Source organism: Plectropomus leopardus, chromosome 11 (genome assembly GCF_026936395.1).
Source record: "Plectropomus leopardus strain MGB_pleo_1.0 chromosome 11, ASM2693639v1, whole genome shotgun sequence".
In the NCBI taxonomy this organism is placed as follows: domain Eukaryota; kingdom Metazoa; phylum Chordata; class Actinopteri; order Perciformes; family Serranidae; genus Plectropomus; species Plectropomus leopardus.
Window position 1 is genome coordinate 10,219,229 of NC_142186.1, and position 25,225 is coordinate 10,244,453.

The 25,225-nt window shown below is 42.9% G+C and overlaps 1 protein-coding gene across 2 annotated transcripts in view; it reads right to left on the bottom strand.

Annotated features, from left to right (window-relative positions):
- LOC121946175 (teashirt homolog 1-like) overlaps positions 1-25,225 on the bottom strand; it is a 41,092-nt gene that overhangs the window by 14,242 nt on the left and 1,625 nt on the right. The window contains exons 1-2 of one of the 2 annotated variants that reach the window (XM_042490643.2): positions 24,885-25,222; positions 24,140-24,684 (exon numbers count right to left, since the gene is read on the bottom strand). In XM_042490643.2, the coding sequence (XP_042346577.2) occupies positions 24,140-24,179 (40 nt within the window). In that variant the 5' untranslated portion in view covers positions 24,180-24,684; positions 24,885-25,222. Of the gene's footprint in view, positions 1-24,139; positions 24,685-24,884; positions 25,223-25,225 lie in introns of those variants that run through there. The other variant, XM_042490644.2, reaches the window with a different exon arrangement.

The following is a 25,225-nucleotide window of genomic DNA, read 5'->3' on the forward strand; positions in this document are numbered from 1 at the left end:
AAAGATTATTGTTTTCATTGATTTAAAAAAGAGTTTTAATCATTGTTAATATTACCAGGGTTATGATGCTGCTCTCTGCTACTAACCAAGAAAAAAAGTAACAATGACATATTATAGCCTTGTTATATTTGTCATTTAATAAAAATGTGAAATTATAAGCACTCAATGCCATTTTTTTTTCAAAAAATCCTAGTATTTACGCTTCTTCATATTAGACATGGGATCATATGAAAATTTCATGTCATGATTTTTCTTGCCAACAACATTTTATCCTGATAATCATTTAACAATGCTGAAGTTAAAAATCAAACAATATTAAAAAGCCAGGATTTTCAAATATTTTAAATGTCATCACAACTTTCAATATGAAACATTCAAATGCTTGACTATAATCTCCTTTCGTTGTTGGCTGCCCAGCAATCTTTTTGGACAAGGGTGCAGGTTTCATTTCAACATTGGGGGTGACACATATGAGACAGGGGGTTTGGGGGTCCTCCAGAAAATTTTGAGCATGAAAGACTTAATGACCTACATTCTAGTGAGTTATTATACACCAATTTATACCTTTCCTGCATCAATTTATGGTGCTAAAATCCTTAACTTTGTCAAAATAAAAGTCCTCTGCTACTTTCAAGTTTTCATCGGGAGGTGGATGCAAATATGACCTCTTCCTCCCAAATTCTACACCTATGTTTTTGTATTCTGCTGGACACAATTATCCCTCAAAAGGAAATACGACAAGATCATCTTATTGTCAGTGTTTTTTTTTTTTTTTAGGATATGCTACAAAATTGTACATCCTCCCATCTGTGCATCTTGTAATTATTATTACAACTTGTATACAGAGCTAGTTTTATCATGTCCTCTCAGTTTTGGCTCTTTATCATATCATCAGAAGTAAACATTTCAGCAATCTCTCTCTCTCTAAGCTCTACATTCCAAGCTACCCGTGATGATAATCTCCTGCACTTTCTTTGAAACTCCCCCTCATATGTTCACTGAATGTGGTGTTAAGACTATAATGTTTGACCTTTCACTGTGTGTGCCTGTGTGTGTGTGTGTAGGATTTGGGTACATTCATGTCTGCGCCGACATGAATGGCGTGCGTAGATCATGAAACCTGAAACGGCTGCGACACAAAGGGCTGCGGTAGATTACAATGGCAAAACGAAGAGAAATAGGCCCCTCAGCAGGGATCTGAACCAGCACCCATCTGTGTGACGATCACCTGCCAATAGAAAACAATCTCCCCCACCCTCCCCTCCACACATACACACACTCAATCTTGCAATTTTCACAGCCACTAAAACTACTCCCCAAGGCCCGACTTCTTCCAACTTCCATCTGCCTGGATACATTTATCACACAGCTCCCCTGTCTATCACACACACACACACCTGTGCCTTTTAAGCTGCCCACTCCCCCCCAACACACACACACACACTCTCAAATTCCACCTGGCCTTTTTCAACCTCTGACCCCACCCTCATCCAAGTCTCCCTCCCTCCTATAATCCTTCCCTCCATTCGATGACGCCTTCTCTTCCTGCTGTCTTCTACACCACCTGCGCTTTTTAAATCCCCACATCAGGATGGACCACTTTACCTGAACACACACACACACACACACACAACAGACACACGCACACGATTACCGCTAAATACACATGCGTAAGCACATGCACCCTCACCCAAATCCCCCGGAAGCACACACACAAACATACACAAGTATGTACAAACACACACACACATGCACTGTCCCTGACAAGACAACAGCCAGCAGCAGCTGCTTCCATCTCCTAGCAACGGCCGGCCTGATAGATGACCCAACGATGGATAATTACCGTAAATCACCACAGCTCACACACTAAAGGAGAGAGAGAGGCGAGAGAGCTTGAGAAAGAGTGAGAAAGAAACAGGGAGAGAGAGAGAGAGAGAGAGCGAGTGAGAGAGAAGGGACTGAAAGGGATCAGAAATAGAGGGCTGGGACTGGTCATGTGTGCACTAATGCACCTTGATGAGCTCAAATTCAGTCTCCTTTTAAAGCACACACACAATGTAGAAATGAAGATACTCGTACTCACAATTCATACAACTCGGCACCAGAATAAACCCGTACATATCCACATGAAAACTCATAAAAAATGCACATCTGCGTATATATAAATGTGAGTGTACCATTTGTTTACAACACACACTCAGACACACACGACACACACATTGGCAGCATTGTGTAATCTGAAACTGCAGGCCCTGCCTACCTACAGAGGGATGTGCCTGTCACAGATTCACCTCCTTTACACAGAGACGCCAATCACAGGCCAAGTGGTGCTGTAGGGTGGGTATAAACGCTACTGTGCAGAGCAGGTGGTATAATATAGTGGAAAAAATAATCACAAAACTGATGTCTGACAGAGTGGATTTTGCACACTGTAGTATGTGAATATGTTAAATGGGCTGCACCTGAATGTCTCTCTGAATGTGACTTTACATGACTTTAAAATGAATTTCCTCTGTAAAATTGGACAAGTTGATTTTACTTAAAAGCACCTAGGAAACCGTTTACCTTGAAAAATGTAAGTAAATATAACAAAAAAAATGTATGTTAACTTTATATCTAATTGTTGTGTTTACTTATATTTACTTGATTTTGTGAATTTATTGCAAATTAAAATTGAAAAATTTACGAGAATCAATCTTTATAAGTTTTAGCAACTTATGTAAACCAAGTTTACATATGCTATATGTGTATATTCTGCTGGTTGGATACTAGTCAATCATGTTTGCATTTTCTTAAACATGTTAAGAAAACAGAAAATGCAGATCTCCTATCTTCATCATTGGTAAATTCCTTTTTGTCATGATCAAGTTAGGTCTGAATAACTTAATTTATGAAGTCACTAACACTTGGAAAGAACAAGGTAACTTCATAAAATAAATAAATACTACATGTAAAGTACATTTTACAATTAGATAAAAAGTAAACATAAATCATGATTTTTAATTATATCTACTTTCCTTTTTTGGTTTCCAAGATTATTTTAGGTGTGATCAACTTTTTAGATTTTACAGTGTGATAACTTGTCTATGACCCTTTTACCCTTTGTTAATACACATTTGCATGCCATGCCCGATGACATGCAGTCTTTTTCATGTATCAAAAATATAGCAACACCATAAACTACCACAAGTTTTAAAAAATTGCACTCAGGACAAAGTTTACTCCAATTTATCAACAGATCTTCGATATGCCCACGCAGCTGCTCCATTTACTTCCCCTTCATTTTCTGCTCTCCCAGACACGCAATCTGTCCTTCTCTTTCCTGTCTTTCTTTCCTTTTCCTTGCCCCCCTCCTCCCTTCCTCCCTCCCTGTGCGAGTCCTGGCTGCTGCAGACATTTGATCTGGCTGCCTTGTGATAGATTGACAGGTAATGAGGAGGTTGAAGGGGCGTTGGAGACAGGAGCAGGTGTTCAGCACAGTCTTTTTGGCCAGCGCTAAGCTGCCATGTCCTTCACTGCTGCACCGCACCACTCCGCTTCCTCCCTCTCTCACTCATTCTTTCCCTCCTTCTTTCCTTTCTTTCTTTCCAACCATCCCCCTCTTTTCTCTTCCTGAGAGAAGAGGACTATGCAATCCATCATGCGGTGACACGGTCGGACATAGAGTGTCTTTATATGGGGAAAAACGCATGGGCTGTGGAAATAAATAGAGAAACGAACATTGAGTCCCATGCTGGCAACAGCAAACTGGGCCTTGGACTGATCAGTCAAACTGTGTCGAGGAGAGGATGAGACTGATATGGGCTTTTAAGACGCTAATACTGGTACCGACATGACTTTCATCGTGCTGAAAAGATTTCATTATTGTGTGTATTCCGTCAAAATGTATCTGTCCTGTTGTACGCATCTCAAGAAGCATTTCAACCAGCAAACAATGCCAAAAAGTCTCTTAAAAAGCCCAACTAATGTCATTCCCTTAGATTTAGCAGCTCTACATGTCGATGAACGCAGGTTTCATTTCAGGATTTACACACTTCAGTAGGTGAGTAAATCCTCCCACACCACACTGAGGTGCATTTTTCCGGTCAGCCACCTGAAATAAAAACATTACCAACACAGTCATATTCACCTGCTGTAGTCAGACTTCACCACATCACATCAGAGGTGGGCAGTCATGTCTGGACAGATTCCAACAAGAAGCCAATATCAGCAAACATACAGTGCACTGTATATCGGTCTGACACTACACCGCTCTGAGTCACTCTACACTTTGACCCGTTTGAATCCTGCTGACATAGCGAAGCACCGCTGTGCATCATTCCTCACAAACTAAGGGAGGAAAGAGCAGAGAGGAGGAGGATGAGTGGGAAGAAAAAGTAGAAATCTAAGGATGTGGAGAAGTAAGAGATGAGCTGAATCAAGATTGCGAGTTGATATGAGTGTTTTTAAATGTGCAGTAAAGATCTCTGTTTTGGTTCTAAGTGAAGGAGGTTTTTTTTTTCCATGCAGCGTTCAGGTATTGTTTTGGTTGCAATCCAGTGATAAAAATGCCAAGCAAAGTTAAATGTATTGACAACAGCTAAAATGATTATTTTAGTGTATTTTTAAACAAAAATCTTAAATCAAAGGTTCTTAAAGTTTGATGACTGAGTGCCATTTTAGGGAGCCAGCGTATGAATAGGGGCTGCACAGGAAAAGTGCACACACTGTGGCTTTGTTATTGCCATTTTTTTTTACGACATACTAACATTTAACCAAAATTAGAACAGCCAACAGTGATTTAGCTTGCATAACATAAACATTGCATTCTCTCACCTTTTGAATACACTCAAAAGTAATGAAATAGAGAAGCAGTACAGTGTTTGACACTGATTGTACTTACGCACAGCGATTGAGCAACAGCTTCTGCTTCTCAGTAGTAATAACAATGGCAATGTGTAAAGGTTATTTATGATTATGATAAATACATTTGCTGCTGATTATTTTAGATGGTAATGCACTGCCTGTCGTACCATTTTTTTTAAAAATATTTTTTCGGGAGGGGAGCATTTTGATCATCTTTGAATTATGACTGGAGGATCTGGCATAAAAATAATATTTCAATATTTTAAGTATTAAGTAAGAAGTCTCTTCTGAAGTACTGTAGACTATTTAGATAGAAAACTATTAAATGAACAGTTACAATAAAGTTAAATAAAGTAGCTACGGTCATATCATTAAGTTAAATAAAGTACTATAATAATTCGATAAGTCAGAGCACTAGTGCTTTTATTTTGAAGCACCCGTCTCATCTTGGGCTAGAAGTATTTATGTTTTTGCTGTGAACTTGAAGCTTCAACAGTTAGCTGTTAGCAGAAAGTTAAGCTGTTGCCTCTATGCCTTTAAACATTATGATTCTTTCACTGTGAGCAGGAAACAAACTAAAAGCTCTACACTTCTAACATAAATATTATTCACAAGTTGCACTGGTGATCCATGGTACAAAATGCGACTAAATAGTCACGGCCTTGAGCTCTGCAGATACAAAAACACACGCCTCACCTGTTCACACAGTATCACTCAGGATAAAGAGGTCTGATTGGGTGGAGGAGTGTGTGTGTGACATATCATGTTTGCAAGTTTGTGGGTGTGTCTGAGAGAGAGAGAGAGAGAGTTGTAGCAGAGAGTGAGGGAATTAAAACTCCGAAGTGAGTCTCATGACGGTGGCTTAAAAAAATAACATGCAAATTTTGTACTCAATGTTCATAACATAGTCATTTTTTACATTCCATGTGGAACCAGCCGTGATAGGTCGGTTTTAATCGATATATCGCCTACCACTAATATGAATTTAGGAGTCCCCCAAAACATATATTTAAATTGCTGCCTAGATTCCCAGTGTGCTGAGAAACTTTCTCTTTGTTGAATTTCTGTGTGATATATAGCAGCTAAGGTGGACGCCAATCGCTCAGCTTTAAAAACACCTTAAATGAAGTGAGGGGTGGAGCTTGTATTGTCGTCATAGGAGCCAGAGGACAGAGACAGAGGGGGGAAAACGAGGCTTGAGCCTGTAAATCCACTCCTCCAGTTTATTACCCAACATTAAAGGACATGTCACCCTCCTAAATCAGCAGGCCGAGAGGAGACAGCGGGGCTAAAACAGGGAGCATTTGCATGTTCCCTCAAACATTCCTGAGAGGTGAACAAACCGCTCGACCACCTACCTCCACTTACACCAACAGCACAGTCCAAACACTCTGAGATTACGCACTGCATGATGGATGCCATCAGCTTGCAGTCATGATGGACCTTTCTGAAGCCAAGTGAGGGTTTGGATATGTGGAGAATCTTCTGTGTCCTGTTATCAAGGTTTTATTTTTATCAGCATTTTCCTACAAATGGATTTAAAAATGCAGCACCTGGTCAGACGTGTGACCGGCTTTCCTACTTATTCATAGCTACAAAAACAGCTTCACCTGGACAGTCTTACAGACAGTTTAATTATTTCAAATAACGCCAGATAAGAGTGTGTAGAATTAAAGAGGAAGCCACCAAGCTTAAAATTAGCCTTTCCCAATTGTCACCCTACTCAAAGAGAACCTGTTTTCTGAAAAAAGAAAAAAACGTCATTGACGCGCAATCACATTCAAACACACTCGCCTGTCAGTTTATAACTCTCCTACTCTCACACACTCACACACACACACAATGACACACTCGTACCCGCACACACAGACCAAACGTTGTCCAACACACAAATAGACACCCACACATACACACTTTTTAAGCCCTCGCCTGGCATCAGCTGTCACACAACCTGTCTCGGAGAACTAAGCAGAGACAGACGCTGTCAACTTAGAGTGCCTCAAATGCCCACATCCAGCCAGGCAGAGGAGAAATCAAGCCTGTCTCCCAGTATAATTTGCGCTAATCCTTCATGGGAGATAGTAAAGTCTATGGCATATCTGCCTAATAGCATCAGTCACCGGCAGGTTCTAATCTCATATTTAGACCCATTTCCATCACGGACTGACGACAAAAGCACCAGCACAAAGTGTGATTACCTTCTTATTTTTTACATTTCTGCATGACTTGACTCCTGATAATGGCGGGGTGGGGTGGGGATTTTAAAAACATGAGAAGCAAAAACTTTGAGGTTCTTTTCTTAGTGGAGGGAGAAGAAAGTCATTTCAGGCAACTACAGAAGACAGGTAGACAGAGAAGAAAAGAGGAGTAAAGTAAGTGGCGAACTGTATCGGGAGAGAGAAAAAGTGGAGGTAAAGAGAGTGAAAACCTTTCAGTCAAGAGCCTGCAGACACTCACATTTACACACCCGTGCACACACACTCATACACACTCCTTTTCAAAGCATTTACAACCTGTGGTGTTTGTCCTGCTCTGCTGGCTGCTTTACCACGTGCATTTGAATGCCGACTGGAGTGCATCCCTCTCTTTCAGACAGCGCCATAAAAGACGACACACACAATGAGAGCTCTTTTCAGCCGAGTGGGGCTGCCTGGGGGTAGGGAAGCACCTCCAAAAAACCGCCACGGCACTTCACAACTCTCAGGGCACAATGAGGTGCTGAGCCTTGATGAATAATAAGAGATTATTCATAAAGATGACAAACACAACAGAAACAAACTATACAACGTGTTGGGATGAAAAGTCCTTTAGTTGCAGCTTGCAGAGTGTGTGTTGTGTCTGAGTGTGTGTGTGTATGTGTGTGTGTCTCCAGGAGTGACCTGGCCAAAGCAGGGAGACAAAAAGAAGGAGGAGGTAGCGCAAGAGATCCTAATGAAGCCGTAAATCAGAGTCCGATGAGAACGGGCTCTGAAGGAGGATCACATCAGAGGAGATCAATGCAGACAGCTACACATACACACAGACACACACACACACACACATCCACACACAGTTGAGAATAAAGACGAGAAACAGTCTAGCACATGCCAGAATTCCCAAGCGAGGCAGACTTATGCAGGTACAAGTGAGTACATGAGCACACACAAACACACACACACACACACACACACACACACACACTCATCTACAATCCATTAAAGTTCCTCCACGCTGTCCCCCGCAGAACCCACCCATGGGCTCAGGAGTCCCACCTCCTTGTTCAATCCCGCTCGTCTGAATAATATCGGCTGTGATGAATGGCGCCATAACTCTGATATCCACAATCAATCTCTGCTTTAAAGACACATCCATCTTCTGTAATGCTAAAGGTGGAGGGGTAGGAGGGTTGTGGGGTGCTCGCCTGACCTCCTAGTGGGCGGGTGGAGTACAGAGAGCGGGGGCTCAAGGGTGCCGATGGGAGGAAGGAGGGGAGTTGGCGGGGGTGGCCACTGAGTGATGTCTGTCAGCTCACATCTGGCTGCAAAAATAAATGAGGCTTATGAAGACAAATGAAAAGGGGGCTGTCTTCCCGGTCCCCCCACCTTCCGCACACATACTCTCTCTCACACACACACCCACACACAAGATAGGACAAAGAGAGAGGAAGAATAGGAGATGAGTTTTTTTCTGCATCTCAAAGCTACTCGTCTCATCCTTGATCTCCTTATAAACACTGAAGTTGCTGAATACACATTTAGCATCAACATGAGCCGAGTAGCCCCGTCGTTGCCAAAATGTGCTTCAGAAGTGTAGCAGAAGTGTGTGAATAAGATTGTTTTGTTGTGCTTTCGCTAAACTTGGCCGCACGTTACAATCAATGAAAAGCTTTTACTGCTCAAGACGATTTTCTCAACAAGAAAAAAAAGAAAAACAAAGATATCAAAATGGCCACTGTGTGAGTGAGTCTCTGCACCCTGAGCTCATACCTATGGCTGTGTGTATGTCGGAGGGGGCGGGGTAAGTATTTAGTGGGCTGGGGGTGGGCGGGGGTTAAAAACTGAACTATCCATGACCTGTTAGGAGGGTCACCCCTCAGTGACACCACCACTGCATATTCTTCTTAATGATGTACCATGTCTTTTAACCCCTGCAGACAAAGCAAGGAAACATTACACTGTCAGGAGAGCTCCCCCACAACTTCTTTTCCCCTCACTCACTCTCTCTCTGTCTGCTCGCCATCTCGTGCTGCCCCGAGTTGGATTTTTAATAATTAAACAGAGAGTTTCACCCAAAGTTTTTCAGCTGCGCTGACTGTTAGAAGTAGAAATAGACTCTGTTTAGTGTGGTGTTAGAAAGCAAAAATGTGCAAGCGGGCACAGTTTTCAAAGAATGCCTGTCAGACGATCAAAATTGTATGTATTTGAAATCCCTAGAATGCCTCAAGAAAAATGTTCTTCTATGTACATTTCTATATGCCCTTACCTATGGAAACGCAGTTGCCTGTTTATGTTCACTCCATTTTAAAGGATATAAAACTTTTATTTTTTCACTGTGATAAAATATGTCGTTCTGGCTACTAAATGGTAACATTGATCCTGCATTATATGATTTATTTAGATGTATTTCCACATAGATTTAAGCTGATTTTACTTCAAATTTTGTCAAACTCACTCATCAGAAAAATTCGAGACTGCATAAATAATGGACATCGTAAGGTCACCAATTGGTTTGTGGATACTCACAAGCCTTAAGTTGAGCATTTCAGCCATCCCCATGTTGGCTCTTTGGAGCCAGAAGTGACAATATTTGGACGAGAGGCTGGTGCTGTTGAGGAGTGAAGGAAGGTGACTGGAAGCCGAGGACACTATTGACAGAAAGCCTGTCACTCAAGCAGATGGCCCTGAAATATGCGTAACTTTGGACCTTAATAAAATGTAAACAGGTGAGTTATATAAAAAAGGTTTCACCCTCTGCTTTAAAGTTGGGCATTTTAACATGGGCGTCTATGGGAATTTACTTTATTTATTTTAGGGCCATCCTCCAGCGGTCATTCGATGAATTGCAGTTTTGGGCACTACCACATTGACTTTTTTTTTTCTCGTCTCAGAGGTTGATGCTTGAGTTCGAGCGAAAAAGACATCGCTTGGTGGTGAACAAAAACAAGACCTTCTTTACTGCAACTAAACACAGGTCAAGAGGCAGATTACAGTGTTCCTAAAATCTAATCTGGCCATGGTGGAGGACAGGAAGGGCACCCAGGTGAGATATCTTATTGATTCTGCAAGTAGCCGTGATGGAGTTAACCCCAGCAGGGGCTGATGATGGGGGTGGATGAGGGGTTGGGATGAAAGGTGAGCTGATGATGGATGAGAGGAAGCTGGAAATGGAGTGCGTGCGCTGAGGTAAGACATTAACACAAAAAAGTTGTAGATAGGCATGCCATGACTGGACTGACATAGCCTGCTATTGTAACTGACACGTTGGTTACAACAGGCGTTCCTATGTACAAGCTGTTCTGCAATGTAATGCGTTCTTAAACGGGCCCCGAGCGTTCAGTGCCGTGACCCCGCAGACCTCCGACTGGGGCCCGACCGGCCGGGAAAGCTGTAATCTCTCTGTCAAACAACTCTTCAGTAGCAGGTATGGAGTGTGGTGAGTGTGGTGTGTGTGTGTGTGTGTGTGTGTGTGTGCATATAAATGTTTCCAGACCATGAGAAGATAAAATGAATAAAACTGACAGCAAAGGAAGAAAAGAATGATACAGGGAGAGTGATAACAGCTATGTTCTTATAAGGTTATAATAATAACCAGAAAGACAAAGACTGTCCTTAGCCAGATCAGCAATGGTAGGACTGACAAGCTCTTTCTCGGATGTATCCGAGCATGTATCACACGCTAACAAAAAATGACAGTTTATTAATCTAAGGATTTATTAATCTAGGGATTAAATGGTTTTCGATGTCTATCCCTAACCCGTCACAATTTAAGTGATTTTAACCCTTTGAAATCTGAGCAAATCGGCTTGATTTCTTTCAAAAACTAATTAGCAACAAAAGAGGAAATGACACGAACATTAGCAAGAAACAAGTAAAAAGTAAATTAGTGGAAAAAAAACAAAACTTTTTTTTGTAAGTAGAAAACAAACAAGGAAATGACTATTCTGTTACCAAATTTTAAATATGTATTATAAATGTAATTTCCCTAGATATTTTTTTATTTTTCCCTAGATATTTCGCTTAGCTTTTTAAAAAGTACTTTTCTAAATGTGCTAATTTCTTGCAATTTGTGGGACGTGTCACAAAATTGTTCATTGCCTTTTTTCTGGTGTTTTTAAAGAAATTGGACCAATTTGATCAGGTTTCAAAGATCTAAGTACTTGTGAAAGGCGCCTGAAAGTAGCACAAGTAAAAGTGATGTCACTCCAAGGTTTCAAGGGGTTATTATCATCATAGGGTGATAATTTTATGAATGATGATAAAAAAAAATCTGTCTGGGTTGTTAGCTTGAAGCATTTTGAATGCTTTCTTAACATAATTTATTCTTTCAGATTTTCTTCAAAGTTGGACTGACTTTGGCTTTAAGGTATAGCAAGTACCCAGATTCAGAGGAGCAGCCCTGCAAACACACTCATGTTCATACACACGCGGCGGCTGTGTGCGAGTACAGGGAAGACATAAAACATTACAGAGCCCTTTTTTTTGGCACCAGGCAAAGTGAGCAGGGAGGGTGGAGGTGGTCGGAGCGGGTGGGGGCAGAGAGGAGAGAAAACGAGGAGGAGAGTGAACGGCCGGGGCGGGCTGAGGGAGTAGCGATGAGGGAGGGAGGGAAGGGAAGGGAAGGGAAGGGAAGGGAAGAGAAGGAGGGAGGGTTGAGCGTTGGAATGAACTCTCTCAGGCTTTGTGGTGCACGTTTCCCAAGGCCCCCGCCTGGCCCCTTTGATAAATGACACATGTCATTCTGTCAGCTTGTGACACTGCAGCTGGGAGGCCCTGTGATGTATGGCTCTGCTGAAAAAGGAAATCAACTTTTTTCCCTTCTCTCTCTCTCTCTCCCCCCTGTTTCTGTCTCCCTCTCTCTTCCCTTCTTTCTCCCTCCCCTCGTCCCTCGGCCTGGGCTGAGTGCATGGCCTTTTTATATGAGGATTTAGGTTTCCTCTGGTCCAGTAAGCTCCCACCTCCTCCTCCCCCCCTGCAGCGATAGACAGGCATGCATGCAGCCAGGTTGCGGCTGGTTTGTTCTCCCGTACACACACACACACGCGGTGACGCAGCTATTATGATCGTGTACAAAGCCGTAACCCGAGGAAAAGGGGGCAACGCCACCTTGGGGGTGGATCCAGGATTTATGGCGAAAAGCCGAGGAAGTAAACAAAGTATGCACTCTTTAGTAGCAAAGGGGGGGCAGGTGGAGAAACAGGAGGGCAGGGGTGGGGTGATGGGGGGTAAGATTCCGGTTGGGCAGGATGGCTGGTGTCTCCCACTGGGTCATCTGTCATCCATGTGTCTGACTGGAGGACGAGCACACACAGCACTGGAAACATCGAGCATACACACACACTCCCACAGGAACTGGGATGAACTAAGAAAAGTATGCCACACACACACAAACACTTACGCGGGCACATACTGTACAGATGCAGGCAGATAAATATTCACACTCCAAAAGAGATTTCAGAGCAAATACCCGCACTATCAATCTTCAAACAGTAGGGGAAAAAAAAAAGAAAAACAAAGACGCGATGAGATTTTATTTCACAGGGCAAATGAGTCTAGCCAATGAGCTGCTCCCGTGAAGCCTGCCCTAACCCTCCCTTCCTGGCAGATTAGCCTATCACGGCATCACATTGACCCCTCCACTCCATGCGCCGCCCACGCAATGGGTGAGCCAGCATAAAGAAGACCAATCTCTCTTTCCCATTTTTTTTCTCGTCTGCATACACACTTTCTTACTCTCTCTCTAATCATATCCTGGTTCTTTCACTTCCTCACTCTACCCCCTCCGTCTCTCTCTCTCCCCCCTCCTCCCTCTCTTTTCTCTCTCAACGGCTGACCTGTTATCAGCGCTCTGGAGATTTAACGGCCAAAAAAAAAAAAAAAAAGCCAAGCGTGAGTCAGGCGTGACGGAGGGACGTTTCCCAGTGTCGCCTCTCAATCTTCATGTGATCTCACACACACACACACACACACACACACACACACACACACAATTCACTCGCCACCACAAGACAAACACATTGATTTGGAATCAAGCAAATGTCCAAATATCATCACCGGGTGGTTGCTCAGTTCTGGTCGGGGTGAAAAAATCATGGTGAGGTGATGGATATGTTGGTATGAAATCACAGGAACGAGGAATGGGATTTCAGGCCATTCAGCAGGGCTGCATACACACTAATGAGTAAGAGTTCACTATGTGTTGCTATGGGGACCAGGGCTACTTTGACTAAAGGAGAGCAAAAGAGCGAGAGACACAGAAAGACACAGGGAGCAGGGAAAAAAGGAAAACAGCATGAAAAGGAAGGAGAAGTTGGTGAGGATCCAAGAGACAAAGGAGCTGAAGAAAGAGTAGGGTCAGACATATTAATACATCTATTTACCAATATTTAGCATTTATTAAATATGACCTATAGTTCTATTGTAATGGATATATTTAATCATGTTTATTATTAAAATTTAACACTACTCTGTTGTCTTAGTCAAGCTCTTTTGACTATATGTAATAGCGATGCAGCATTCTGATTGGATTAAACAAATATTTTTAGCGCTGTTATTATTATCATTGCTATTATTATTGGCTTATTGGCTTAGAGCATTTTAGCATCACATATTTCTGGTTAAAACAGAGAATATTTGGGATTTTTGGTGGCATGGAAATCAAATTAATACCATGCAGCATTATAAATATCAGCTATCTTCACCTTCCAGCACCAAAAAATTGATACCCGCTGTAAAGGGCTTGTTTGAACCTAAATGGAATATAATGTCAGCTGAAGAGGAGAGAAACCGAGCCAGAAAGAGAAAGAGATCAAACCAAAATGCGTAAAGAGGTGTATACTGCAAAAATAAACAGTTTTAACTTGAAAAAGTTAGTGCCTGAGCTGACAAGTTCATTGAATTTAAGAAAACAAGTTCAGGTAATTTTGTAATGATTTGACTTGTCTTCTCAAATTCAGTCAACTTAAAAATTTAAAGGCAGCCCAGAAACTAACTTTTCAAATTAAAATAAATGTTGTTTTTTTTTATAGCGCGGTTGTCCGGTCTGCGGCCACCGTGCAGTGTCTCGGCTGACTTAAAACTTTTAGTTGAGGATTTCAAAATGAGGCAATGTGTCCATTATATTGAAACATGTATTAATACTGTATGGATTCTTCACAATAAAGACATTTGAAACAACAGCAACATTTTTAGTTGACTGAATTAAAGAAAAAATGTTGAGGTCATTTGTTATGATTCAACTTGTCCTTTCAAATTCAGTCAACTCAAAAAATTAAGGCAGCCCAGACACTTACTTTTTTTTAAGTTAAATCAAATAGTTTATTTTTATAGTGCAATCGTCCAGACTGCAGCCACCTGGGGGTCATGACCTGCCTTCGACCCCTTCAGATGTGTGTGTGTGGGGGTGTGAGTGGGGGTTGGGGGAGAACAACTCGTCATTAGGGCTGAGTGATGAGCGGTGGCCATGTCTGACGACTGCAGGGTAGAGCTCCACTGCAGGAGCGACACTGCATTTATAAATGCCAGAAGGCCTTCACAATGCTGTCAACAGCACCAGTGCAACAACTGTGTGTATGTGTGTGTGGTTAGAGGAGGTGGGTGAGGGGGGGGAGACCACTGCTGGTATGAACCCCCCTGTTAACAAGCTGCCTCTGTGACCCACAGGATATTGCTATACACATGTAGACAACAAACACATTGAAAACACACAGCGCCGCCGCCACTGCAAGAGCATTCCTGCCGCTAATGTCCATCTGCATGAATAGTGTAGCCACTGTGGCCATTTTGTTTTTGTTTAGTCTCCTTCTTGGCCAAAGTTTGGTTTGAGCAGTTTAATTTTCTCTTTTAATCACAGCGGGAGGAGAGGAAGAAAGAGGCATGAGGAAATGAAGGAAGTGATATGACAAGAGGGGCAGTGTATGTGTGGAGGAGGGATCCTGGGAGTGTGTTGTTGTTGTATGTGTGTGTGAGAGCACAGCAGTGTTGGGACTCCAAGGTCAGCCGATAAACACCACATTCACGAGTCAAGAGCGCAATGAAGGTGGAGAAAACCCGCAACCTCCCATTTACCCCAATCCCTCCGATCCTAGCAGAGCATTCGACGCAATTAATCACTGGAATTGTTACACCATGGTAATACCAAAAACAATCTCCATGATCACACGCACAAACAAAATTTCAAATTGCTATCATCCATCTCACCTGCCCCTGTTAAAGGCACGGGGAGGGGAGGGGTGGTGGTGGATGGGTGAACCATTCATTGGCCTCCCTCTCACTCTCTGTTCTACAGGCCTGGCCAGTGAAATGATGGTGAAAAATTAACGGCAGGCAGCCAAACAAGTAAAGGCGCCAGGGCGAGGGGATCAATGCACGGCATCCGCGGCGGGAGCAGCTATGTAAAACACTTGCCTTAAGTCAGCCGCATCCGGTTAATATTTAATCCCTCCATCCATCTCCACAAAGAGCGTTTCCCTTTTAGCTTTAGCTGCCGTTTACTTTGATTACACACAACCGTTTGGGGTGGCTGGGGTGGAGGTTGGGGGGGCAAAGCAGGAACGATAAGAGAGCATGGTGGGTGATTTGCATGGGGCTGGAAAATATTCTCAGGTTTGATAATCGCTCGGAGCAGTCTAGTGCCAGTGTGAGACAGAGGAGAGGAGCTAGGCCTGAAGAAAGAATTAAATAGAGAAAGAGGGAGAGAGGTTGAGAAGTAAAAAGAAAAAGAAAAAAGAAAAAGGTGATGCAGAATGCCGCAAAAAAACAAACCAAATTTCACTCCGAGGGGGTTGCCTTATTTAAAACAAGAGATATGCAAATAAAGCAGGAGTAGCGAAATAACACTGATATTATCTTCCCCGTTTATTTTCTGTGGCAAATGATTTCTAGGGAGGAAATCCAAAACTGTAACTCCCAAGTGAACATGCAAATCCATCTGTGTATTCCTGGGGAGCCTTCTGCGCTCACTCTCATGTTGCTTTTTCGCGTTGCTGTTTTTGCTTCCTCCTTCCGATTGAAGCTTCTCATGTTTATTCTGCGCCGGCACTGAAAAACTGCATTTATTACAGAAACCAAGTAATAACTACACAGTGTCAACAGCGTGGCACACAAGCGAATAATATCTTGAAAATTCATTGTACATATGTGCATGTGAGGGTAAATTATGTGGTGTATAATTAGAAATAAAGGTATGTAACGCTAAACTTTATGTCTCTCTCGTTATTGCTCACACACACACACACACACACACACACACACACACACACACACACACACACACACACACTGGCCAACTGAATCTCACACACATGATGCTTTCTATTACACTTTAATAATTAAAGGGAAATTAAACTGCATGCCACCGCACTGATTTAAACCCCTCAAAATTGAGAAAATATGGCAAATGGAGAACACACACGCTTGAATTTCCTTCTTTTTTTTTCTCGCTGTAAAGCCAGAAGCCTGTCGACCCCAAAATGTGTTTGTCAGCCAGCGGGTTTACTGGAAGGCAGCCTTCGAGATGGGCAATGGCAACTGTTCATTTTCTCACTCATTGACCTCAACTCCCCACTTTACAATGTGGAATAAAAGCCGCCCTGTATTAGCCAACAGGGTGAGTAACAAGGGAACCAGAATCTGGGTTAGTCTGCAGCCGCTGCTTTGCAAAAGGTGAACACGCCTCACACTATAGTAACAAACGCAGAGCAGGAGCGTAATGAAGGGGCTTCTTAACCTGTAGAATGGAGCTGAACACAATTCTGATCTAAATCTTTATAAATCACCATTATTTAAGACATGCATCATTGCATCTTTCTGGTCATGTTTAGTTACGCGATCACAGAGTGAGATTCAAACAGCAGGTCACAGTTAGCACAGCTACAAATGGACCAAATTGGACACCAGTCCATCTACAGACACATCACCACAATCGCTAATACGCCGAGCTATTGATCAGCCTCTGCCGCTGGACGCCGTTTCAAAAGGGGGTTGAAATCGGGGCTGCAGGGCCTGTGACAACCCTGACAAGGGTAAAGTGTTATTTCGCTCGCACGCCGACAGCTGGACAAGGGGGTGGGAGGGTTGGACGGTGGGGGAGTGTTGTAGGGACGGAGGGAAAGGGGGTGGGGGTGGGGGGTTCGGCCGGCCGGGCAGTAATTCTTAATTGACACCTGTCAGGATAATGGCGGTAGTCACAGCTGTTGCGGGAGAATTTGTCCATCGTCCCGTTCATCTGTCAGCTCTAATACCCATCCTAAAAGCTGCCCCCCTCCTCCTTCCCTCCAACATCATCCCACCACCTTGCCATCCATCCGCCCACATAGACCTCCACCCACTAACACCATCTTCTTCGATGCTGCAGTTGGACTAAACACTAGTGCCTGCTGCCATCATCGAACCATCTCCCTCGATTGCCAGACCTGTTTCATGACACTGCTCTGTGCACTCAAACCATGTTGAGATGATTATGGCCAAAAGCAGCTCCAAAAAAATCAAGAATGCACAGTTAAAGTCTTTCACTCCTCTCCCTCAATGGTTTTAGCTTTTCATTTCTCCGACGATCTCCTACTAACTATGTCTGATGAGGTGCAACTGACAAGGGGTGGGGGGGGCACGATTTTTTTTTTTTAAAAGAGAGAAAAACAAACATTTTTTCATCCACCGTTTTTCATTCCCCCCATCCTCTCCCCCTCCTCTAGCACTTCTCTCTCTTTTCTCTTTGCTTTTGAGTGGCAAAGAACGAGTATTTATCCAGAAGAGAGGGGGATGTGAGATGAGAAACATGCTGGAGAGGGGAAAAGAGCAAGAAATAAAGGGAGAGGGAGTGCCGAGAAATGAGAAGAGAGATGAGAGGTGCCTGAAAGAGACGAAGAGAGAGAGAGAGAGGTAGAGAGGCATGGAGGAAGAAGAGACGGAGGAGAGGGAGGAGTGCGCAGGGGTTGGGTGTCCCTGGATAGGGCTTTTGCTCTTCTGTAGTGGGCCCATCTCGTTTGTCTTGTTTGTTTGTTGGCATCAAAGAGCTGCCTCTCACTCCCCCTGCTAACTGATGTAATGAGTGGGTAAGCTACATGTTTTTTTTTTTCCTGCGCCGAGGAATTCAAATACTTATTAGACAAAATATTCTGTAATTGCTCATCTTTTATTGATAGAAGTAACATGTTAAATTTGGCTCTAGCAGACTTTCCCATAGCCTCTCGAGGAGGCACGGCACTGATCAAGAGAGCAAATTTACCCTCGGCAAATGTAATACTTTACTTAAGAAAATTTGAGATGTCAATTTCTGTGCCTTAAATGTTGCATGACTACTTCTCTTGAATGCTTCCCCTCTTATCTTCTTCATGTCTAAAATTATGTGCGGGAGAAAAATAAAAAATAAAAACACAACATATGAACAAATTTTCATTAATGAGCTCTTAAGCCTTACATCCCCACCGTGGAGCCTTAACAAAATGTAATTACTCAGCACAACACAAATATTACATAGTAATTAAGCACACTTAACAAAGAGCTGATAAGCAACAGCATGCCATTTATCACAGCTTTGAGTCCAATCTGAATTTCACGAAAGTTTTAAAAAAAATAAAAAAGCAAGTTTGTTATGCTGCCGCAACGTTGAAAAATGAGAACAAAAATTCTTTATTTGGGGGAAATTGTTTTTCTATGGCAGTCAGGAGTAAGACTGCTTGTCAGCCCAGTCCCAGAGGGCTGCTTTCTATCTGTTTCAGACTTGATTTTCTCAGACTTGGGATTTTTTTTTTCTTCTTTTTTGGATCCCATGACTTGCTGCTGTTTTTATGTGCTGCAAGGCAGGCAACAAAGCACATCTGGCTGCTTTAATGATATGATTTCCCATCATACTAAGCCACCTCCATTATGACCTCCCACAGAGACATGCTGGCTGCACTTAAGCATTAGGTGTAGGTGTGTGTGTGTGTATCTGTCTGTCTGTCAGTCTGACTGTCTGTGTTTATGGTTGATGGTGTGTGTGTGTGTGTGTGTGTGTGTGTGTGTGTGTGTGTGTGTGTGTGTGTGTGTGTCTAAAGTGCAGCGGGGGCAACACACTGCTAGTGATGGTAGCAGCGTGCCCTGAGGGCAGCTTTTGTTGAGAATGCCCCGGAAAGAATCAGAAAGAGAAAGAGACAAGGAGGGGTGTTATTGCTATGGTGTGAAATATATCCTTATCTTTGTGGGCAGAAAAAGCTTAACACATGCTGCTTAAATCTTGTTAATACCTTCATTTTGATTATATTAGCTATTCACTGATAATTAAAATATTTTAAAAAAAAAACAACTTTCATGGTTGATCTTGAAGCTGCTGGAAATTGGAATTGAAGAATTTTCAATCTGCAAAAAGACTGCATTTTCAAGGATAATAAACACACTGAATGAACTAATAAACTAACACACATATAAACACACACACACACACACACACACACACACACAGGGGCATTTGTGGTGACTCGATGCATTAGAAGAGCGAGCTGAGCATGTTTGACCTTTGACTGCCTCAAATCCCTGATGTAAATTTAACTAATAGTTTCGGAGGGTGGCGCAGGAGCAAAAGTGGCTATCGACGAGGTCGATCGATGCCACCTGCTAACGACACCACCGCTCCAATTAGCGTAACCTCTAGCCAAGTCCGACCGCTAAACACACACACACGCTAAAGGGAATGCCCAGGAAACATACAGCACAACTCAAGCGGTGGAGGGAATAAAACTGGTCCACTCTGGATCAATACGTGTTCTTGCTCTGTGTGGTATTTCTGATTGGGAATAGTGAACAGATATGACAGTCAGGAGTGAGAAATATGTGGAGCTGCTGTTAGGGGTTGTTTTCGTGCTCCGGTGGGGGAACAGAGACAGGATCTGAAGGCAGGGCCCTGCTAAAGAGGATGACTAACACGGCGTGGTTACCGTTACACTCGTTCAAGTTATTCATTCCAGGAAAACTAACACCGGTCAGTGCTAAGCTACAAACACACACACGCTCTTTACGCCTCTGTCTCTCTCTCTCTAACTCTCAAACACACACACTTTTTTTCATTTCTAACATAAACTTCTCATTTCTCAGAAGCTGTGGAGCCTTTAAGCCATAGCATGTAATAAGCCGCTCCAACTTTCAGGCCAGAGACACTAGATTCTTTGCTAAAAATCAACTTTTTTTTAATCAAAACAAGACTGTTCTAATTCTCTGGAAGGAGGGTAGTACACAAATCGGCAACATTAAAAGTTAAAAAAAAAAACACACCTAGAGGCTACACACTGCTGCACTCCTCAGGACGCTGGTGTAGACAGAAGGGGTGGGGGGCCACATAAATCTCAGCATGCTGATTATTTCGAGGGGAGAATATCACATAACAGAATCGTCAAGTAAGAGCACAAAGGTCGCTGTGTAATCTTAGCTACCCCGGGCATGCAAAATCATTAATCCCTGGGCACTGTGATTCTCCAGCTCGGAAATAAACTGGAGGCCTTCAGCAAGGCGGCTCCGGCTCCAGCGCCGAGCTGAGAGGACGCTCAGCCAAAGCAGACCGTGTTATGATGTGTTGGTGATTTACTGCAGGGGCTGCAACACATGCAAAAGTGTAAAAACTTCAACAGTTTAAAAAACGGTCCCTGGGATTACTTTGGAGTGCTGATACATCAAGTGGTTAGAACAGGCCTGAGCCGTGACATTAATATAAAAATAAATAAATCTCTCGAAACAGTTTGAAAAATTTCCAGCCTCGCATTCCAGCTGGAACAAGGGGAAACTTAAGGAAAACGCGACTTCGACGCGAAAATTAAGCTTGGTAATTGAAGAGGTTGGAATGAAAACAAGGGAAAGAAAATGGTCAAAAATAAAGAAAAGAGGTTGCGATGTAATGCTGGCCTGGTTTGCTTATTACAAGGTTATAAGAGCGGTGAGGGTGGGGTGGGGGCTTGCCGAGGTCATTAACTGGCATTGTCTCCTGACGTGATTAGTCAGGTAGCAAAGTCCATTTGTCACCTGCACAGGCAAATTGAGTTGGTGCTGCACTAGGGGCTATGGGGACTGTATAATATCAACTTGATTACATCAAGGCAGCTGCGGACTTGACACCTTACTGAATTTGTCAGCATTAATCGTTAGGGCCTGTCACAAATCCATCAGCTCCACAGATAATTAGGGCTCTCTCTAATGAAGCCAACGGGAAGCAACCTTACCCCCACCACCACTGCCCCCCCATACCCACACACACACACACACACACACGCACACACACACACACACACACACACACACACACACAGTCTTTCTTATAATTAACCATCGCGCTCCACAGAAATAAGAGTGACTATCTTATGTGCTCTTCCTCCAGTAAGAATATCTAAGCCTGCCTTGGATAAAAGACGCTGTCACTCCATTTTATTGTTCCTGCATTCCCCCCTAACCCTTAAATCGAGTCGTTTAATGACAAGGTGAGGCTACAAGTGTAAAAACACACACAGGAGCGTGCACTATAAAATGCACACTGGAAAGGATGAAATGCACATTTACTTTTTTTTTTACACACTCTCTAATGTAGGTTTCCAAGGTTTCTTTCCACCTCAGCTTTCATTCTCAGATTTTTTACTAAAACTTGAACTCTTAAATGAAAACTATGAAAAAGATAAAAGTGTAAAAAAGAGCTACTTATGGTCTGAAAAAAAATGGCCATTTTCTGTGGAGCTTATCAAAACAAACACACACACACACACACACACACACACACACACACACACACACACACACACACACTCTTACTTGAGAAAATCATGTGGGAAAATGGCTGTCTGATAAAATAAATGATGTGTCCAAATCAGAATTGTCTTTGTGTAACTGTAGGATGTGTCCTACAAAAAAAATCCTCAAAATTTTTGAGAAATTTTAAAATTAAAGGAGCCAAAAAATCAATTGTTGCTACAATACCATTGAAGACATTTAATTAGAAGCTATCTACATTATATTGAAATAAAATTAGCACAGCTGATTGTAAAACTCAAACAAATCCACAATTTTGAATTTCGCTATTTCTCCTGTTGAGAAATATTCTGTGCTGGATTCATGGCCTCGAAACACTAAAATAAACATTTTGTAACAAGTAATATTTAAAAAAAAAAAAAAGGTACGAGGTGAGAAAAAAAGAAACCTGTCAAGACAAGTCTGCTGTTGTTGTTTTAATTGTCTGAGCTGTGATTTCCATGCTCCACATCCCACCATGAGCAATTTCCTCTCTGAGCAGCAGCACAGAGAGGAAGCCACAGGTCAGTACCAGCTCCCAGTGGAGCATCAGGCTAGCCTAGCGTGTGTGTGTTTGAGTGTGTTAGTTATTTGTTGCTGCTAGGAGCGTGGAGTGAGGGCGTTATCTCTGACCGACTGTCATGTTCATGGAAGAATGGAAAACATCCCATCTGCCAAACTGTGATTGACCATTACAACCCATGATGCGCATGGTACTCAGTGGACAGTGTAATGGATCAATGGTGTGTGTGTGTGTGTGTGTGTGTGTGTGTGTGTGTGTGTGTGTGTAAGAGAGAGAGAAAGAGTGTGTGCTGAGAGAAGGGGAGGGGAGTGAGGGGTCACAGCGATGTCATGTTTTCATGCCTCCATCTACATGCAGAAACCTAACAGGAGTCACTCTGCTCCCACCATGGACGACCTTTTGCAGTTTCGCCAAAACATGAACCAAAACACACACACACACACACACACACACGGAAAAGTAAAAGCTAAGCTCAATTTCTAAATCTGAATGCTGTCTTCGCACTGTAGGCCAGAAATCATGTGAGAAGCGCTTTGCTGGAAAAGCCAGGAGAGAATGAAAGAATTCAACATTGAGCACCGGTTGAATGTTCTCCATCCTACACTCCGTCTCATCCTCCTCCTCATCCTCATCACCACCATCATCACCAGCTCCCCTGCTTAAAATGATAAAACCTGCTGAGTTCAAAGTCTTCGGCGGCTGGCCCTCCTGTTCGACCCGCTTTGCACCTCATATTTCAAAATCTCTTTAAAATTCTGTAACTGTCTTTTGTTCACTCCAGTTGTTAATGCCTAACTTCAAAGGCTCGGCCTCATTAGCACAGAGGTAGAAACCCCTGTCACTCATTTACATTTGTTTAAAGGCTGCAGGGAGACGAGAGAAAAAAGGGGGGAGTCCAAATCCAAACCACTAGAAGTCAACCTTGTCGGTCCTCTGCCAAGACCTGGTTTTATCAGTTGGTCACATTGCAAACGTTACACTCCCCCTCCAGCAGTGGATATTGATTTCATTACTGGACTGATTCTTACAGTGAATGTGGGGTGAATTTGAAAAACCTCAACATTTATTTCTGAAGAAAAAAAGCATTCAAACATAGTTAAAAAAAGGAATGTTTGGGGTTGATTTTTCCTGTGATCTACTCAACATACACACCATGCTTTCATCTGCTTCTCCTGGAAATAAAAACGAGTTGGATTTCCAATCTTATTTTGCAACTTTTTTTTATGCTTCCCCACTTTGAGACAACAGGAGGGGTTGTGTGTTCCGACTGGCTAAAGCTACCAGAGGCATGCCTGTCTTCATGGAAGGATTTATTGATGTTTATCAGGGATGAATAGATCAAAGACTGCCACATGACAGGCGATCAATCACGCATCAAATCAAGGATGGCAATCCTCTAATAAAACTGAAAGAAAGGGAAAAACCGGCTCTCACCAGTTTTCTCCCCCCTTCTTTCCCAGTCAATTATTCATCATTACTCACTCTTGAACCTCAAAAGCTCCCTTTTATCCCCATAACATGCCATTTAGTTTATCTCACTATTCTTAAGAGAACTTTCCTGGCAAAGCAGGGATAAAAAAAAGAAAAAATCTCAAAGTGGCATTGCGCAGATATGTGCGTCATTTGCGCAATTAAGACACATTTTAAACACAAGTGAGGGTCAGGGGTTGAGCTGCGCGCTGTGTTAATAACACAACAAATTAAATTTAAGCTAAATAAATCCAATCATGCAGGACAACTAAACAATGTGATGTGTGTGGAGATATTTTCATTTGGTCAATAAAAACTAGTTGGCTACTTGGATGGGAAATGGTGGTTATGGAGGGGCGGGTTATACCTGCTGATCGCCGCGGCTCTTGCTGCTTTCTCCTCGGCATAGTGACCGTCACTTTCCACGGTGCTTCTCATGCAGGAATTACAAACAAATCAAGTCTATCAATTTTGGAAAATCATCCCGTTTTTCGGGGGAAGGGCTTTTTTGATCTCGGAGCTGTCTTCTTTTCAAACTGGCTGCTCTTTTTGGGACTTAAAAGCTGGGTCGGCTTCGACAATAAGCAGGAAAATTACGAAGGGATTCGGCCAGCTCCTGACACCTTCATGTCCATCAAAGATCATCTTCCTTCATGTTTCTCGTGGCAGGGTAACAAAAAAAGAAGAAGCAGCAGCGATTAAGCACCCAAGTTTTCAATTCATTCCCCCTGGAAAAAAAACTCCAGTGCTGTTTGGAGGGGGACGATACTTTGCTGCGCCTTTTACGCACACCAAAACTAAAAAATAAATAAACTCTGGCGGTAACAAAACAAATAAGTCCCGTGTGAGCGCAGCGCGCAGCTCTGATAAGTAATGTATCCTCGTGTTTCCTTCTCTTCTCGTGCCAGAGACCTGAAAGAGAGAAAGCGAAGAGGAGAAAATAGATAGACAGGCATTAGATGGGTTAATGTCAGTCCCGTCACCACCACGCCACCTCAGCCCGGATCCAGCCTCACCAGTCCGGCGGAGACTTTTTCCTCCCTCCCCTCCTTCCCTCTTTCTCTCCCATTGAAAAACAAAATGGATAAATTGTTCTTTTCTCTCTTACTTACGTTTTTCAAGACTCGTGGAAATAATTTCCACCGCTCATCTCATCGCATCTTGGACATAGTCGGGTTTTTTTTTTTTTTTTTGGAGGGGTGGCTGATGCGGTGGAGAGGATATCACTTGAGAGAGAGGGGAAACAAACAAGACGCAGGCGCATCCAAAGCTTCGCCAACAACAGATCAGATCGACATGGACTAAAATATTTGTCTCTTAAAAAAGCGAAAAAGACGGGGCAAAAACTCCAGGGGACTGATCCGAGGTCTTCCCAAAAAAGAAAAAATGGAAACGCGGTGGATCCAGAAGCTGTTTCAGACAGTCTCAACTGATAGACAGACGCATCGAGTGG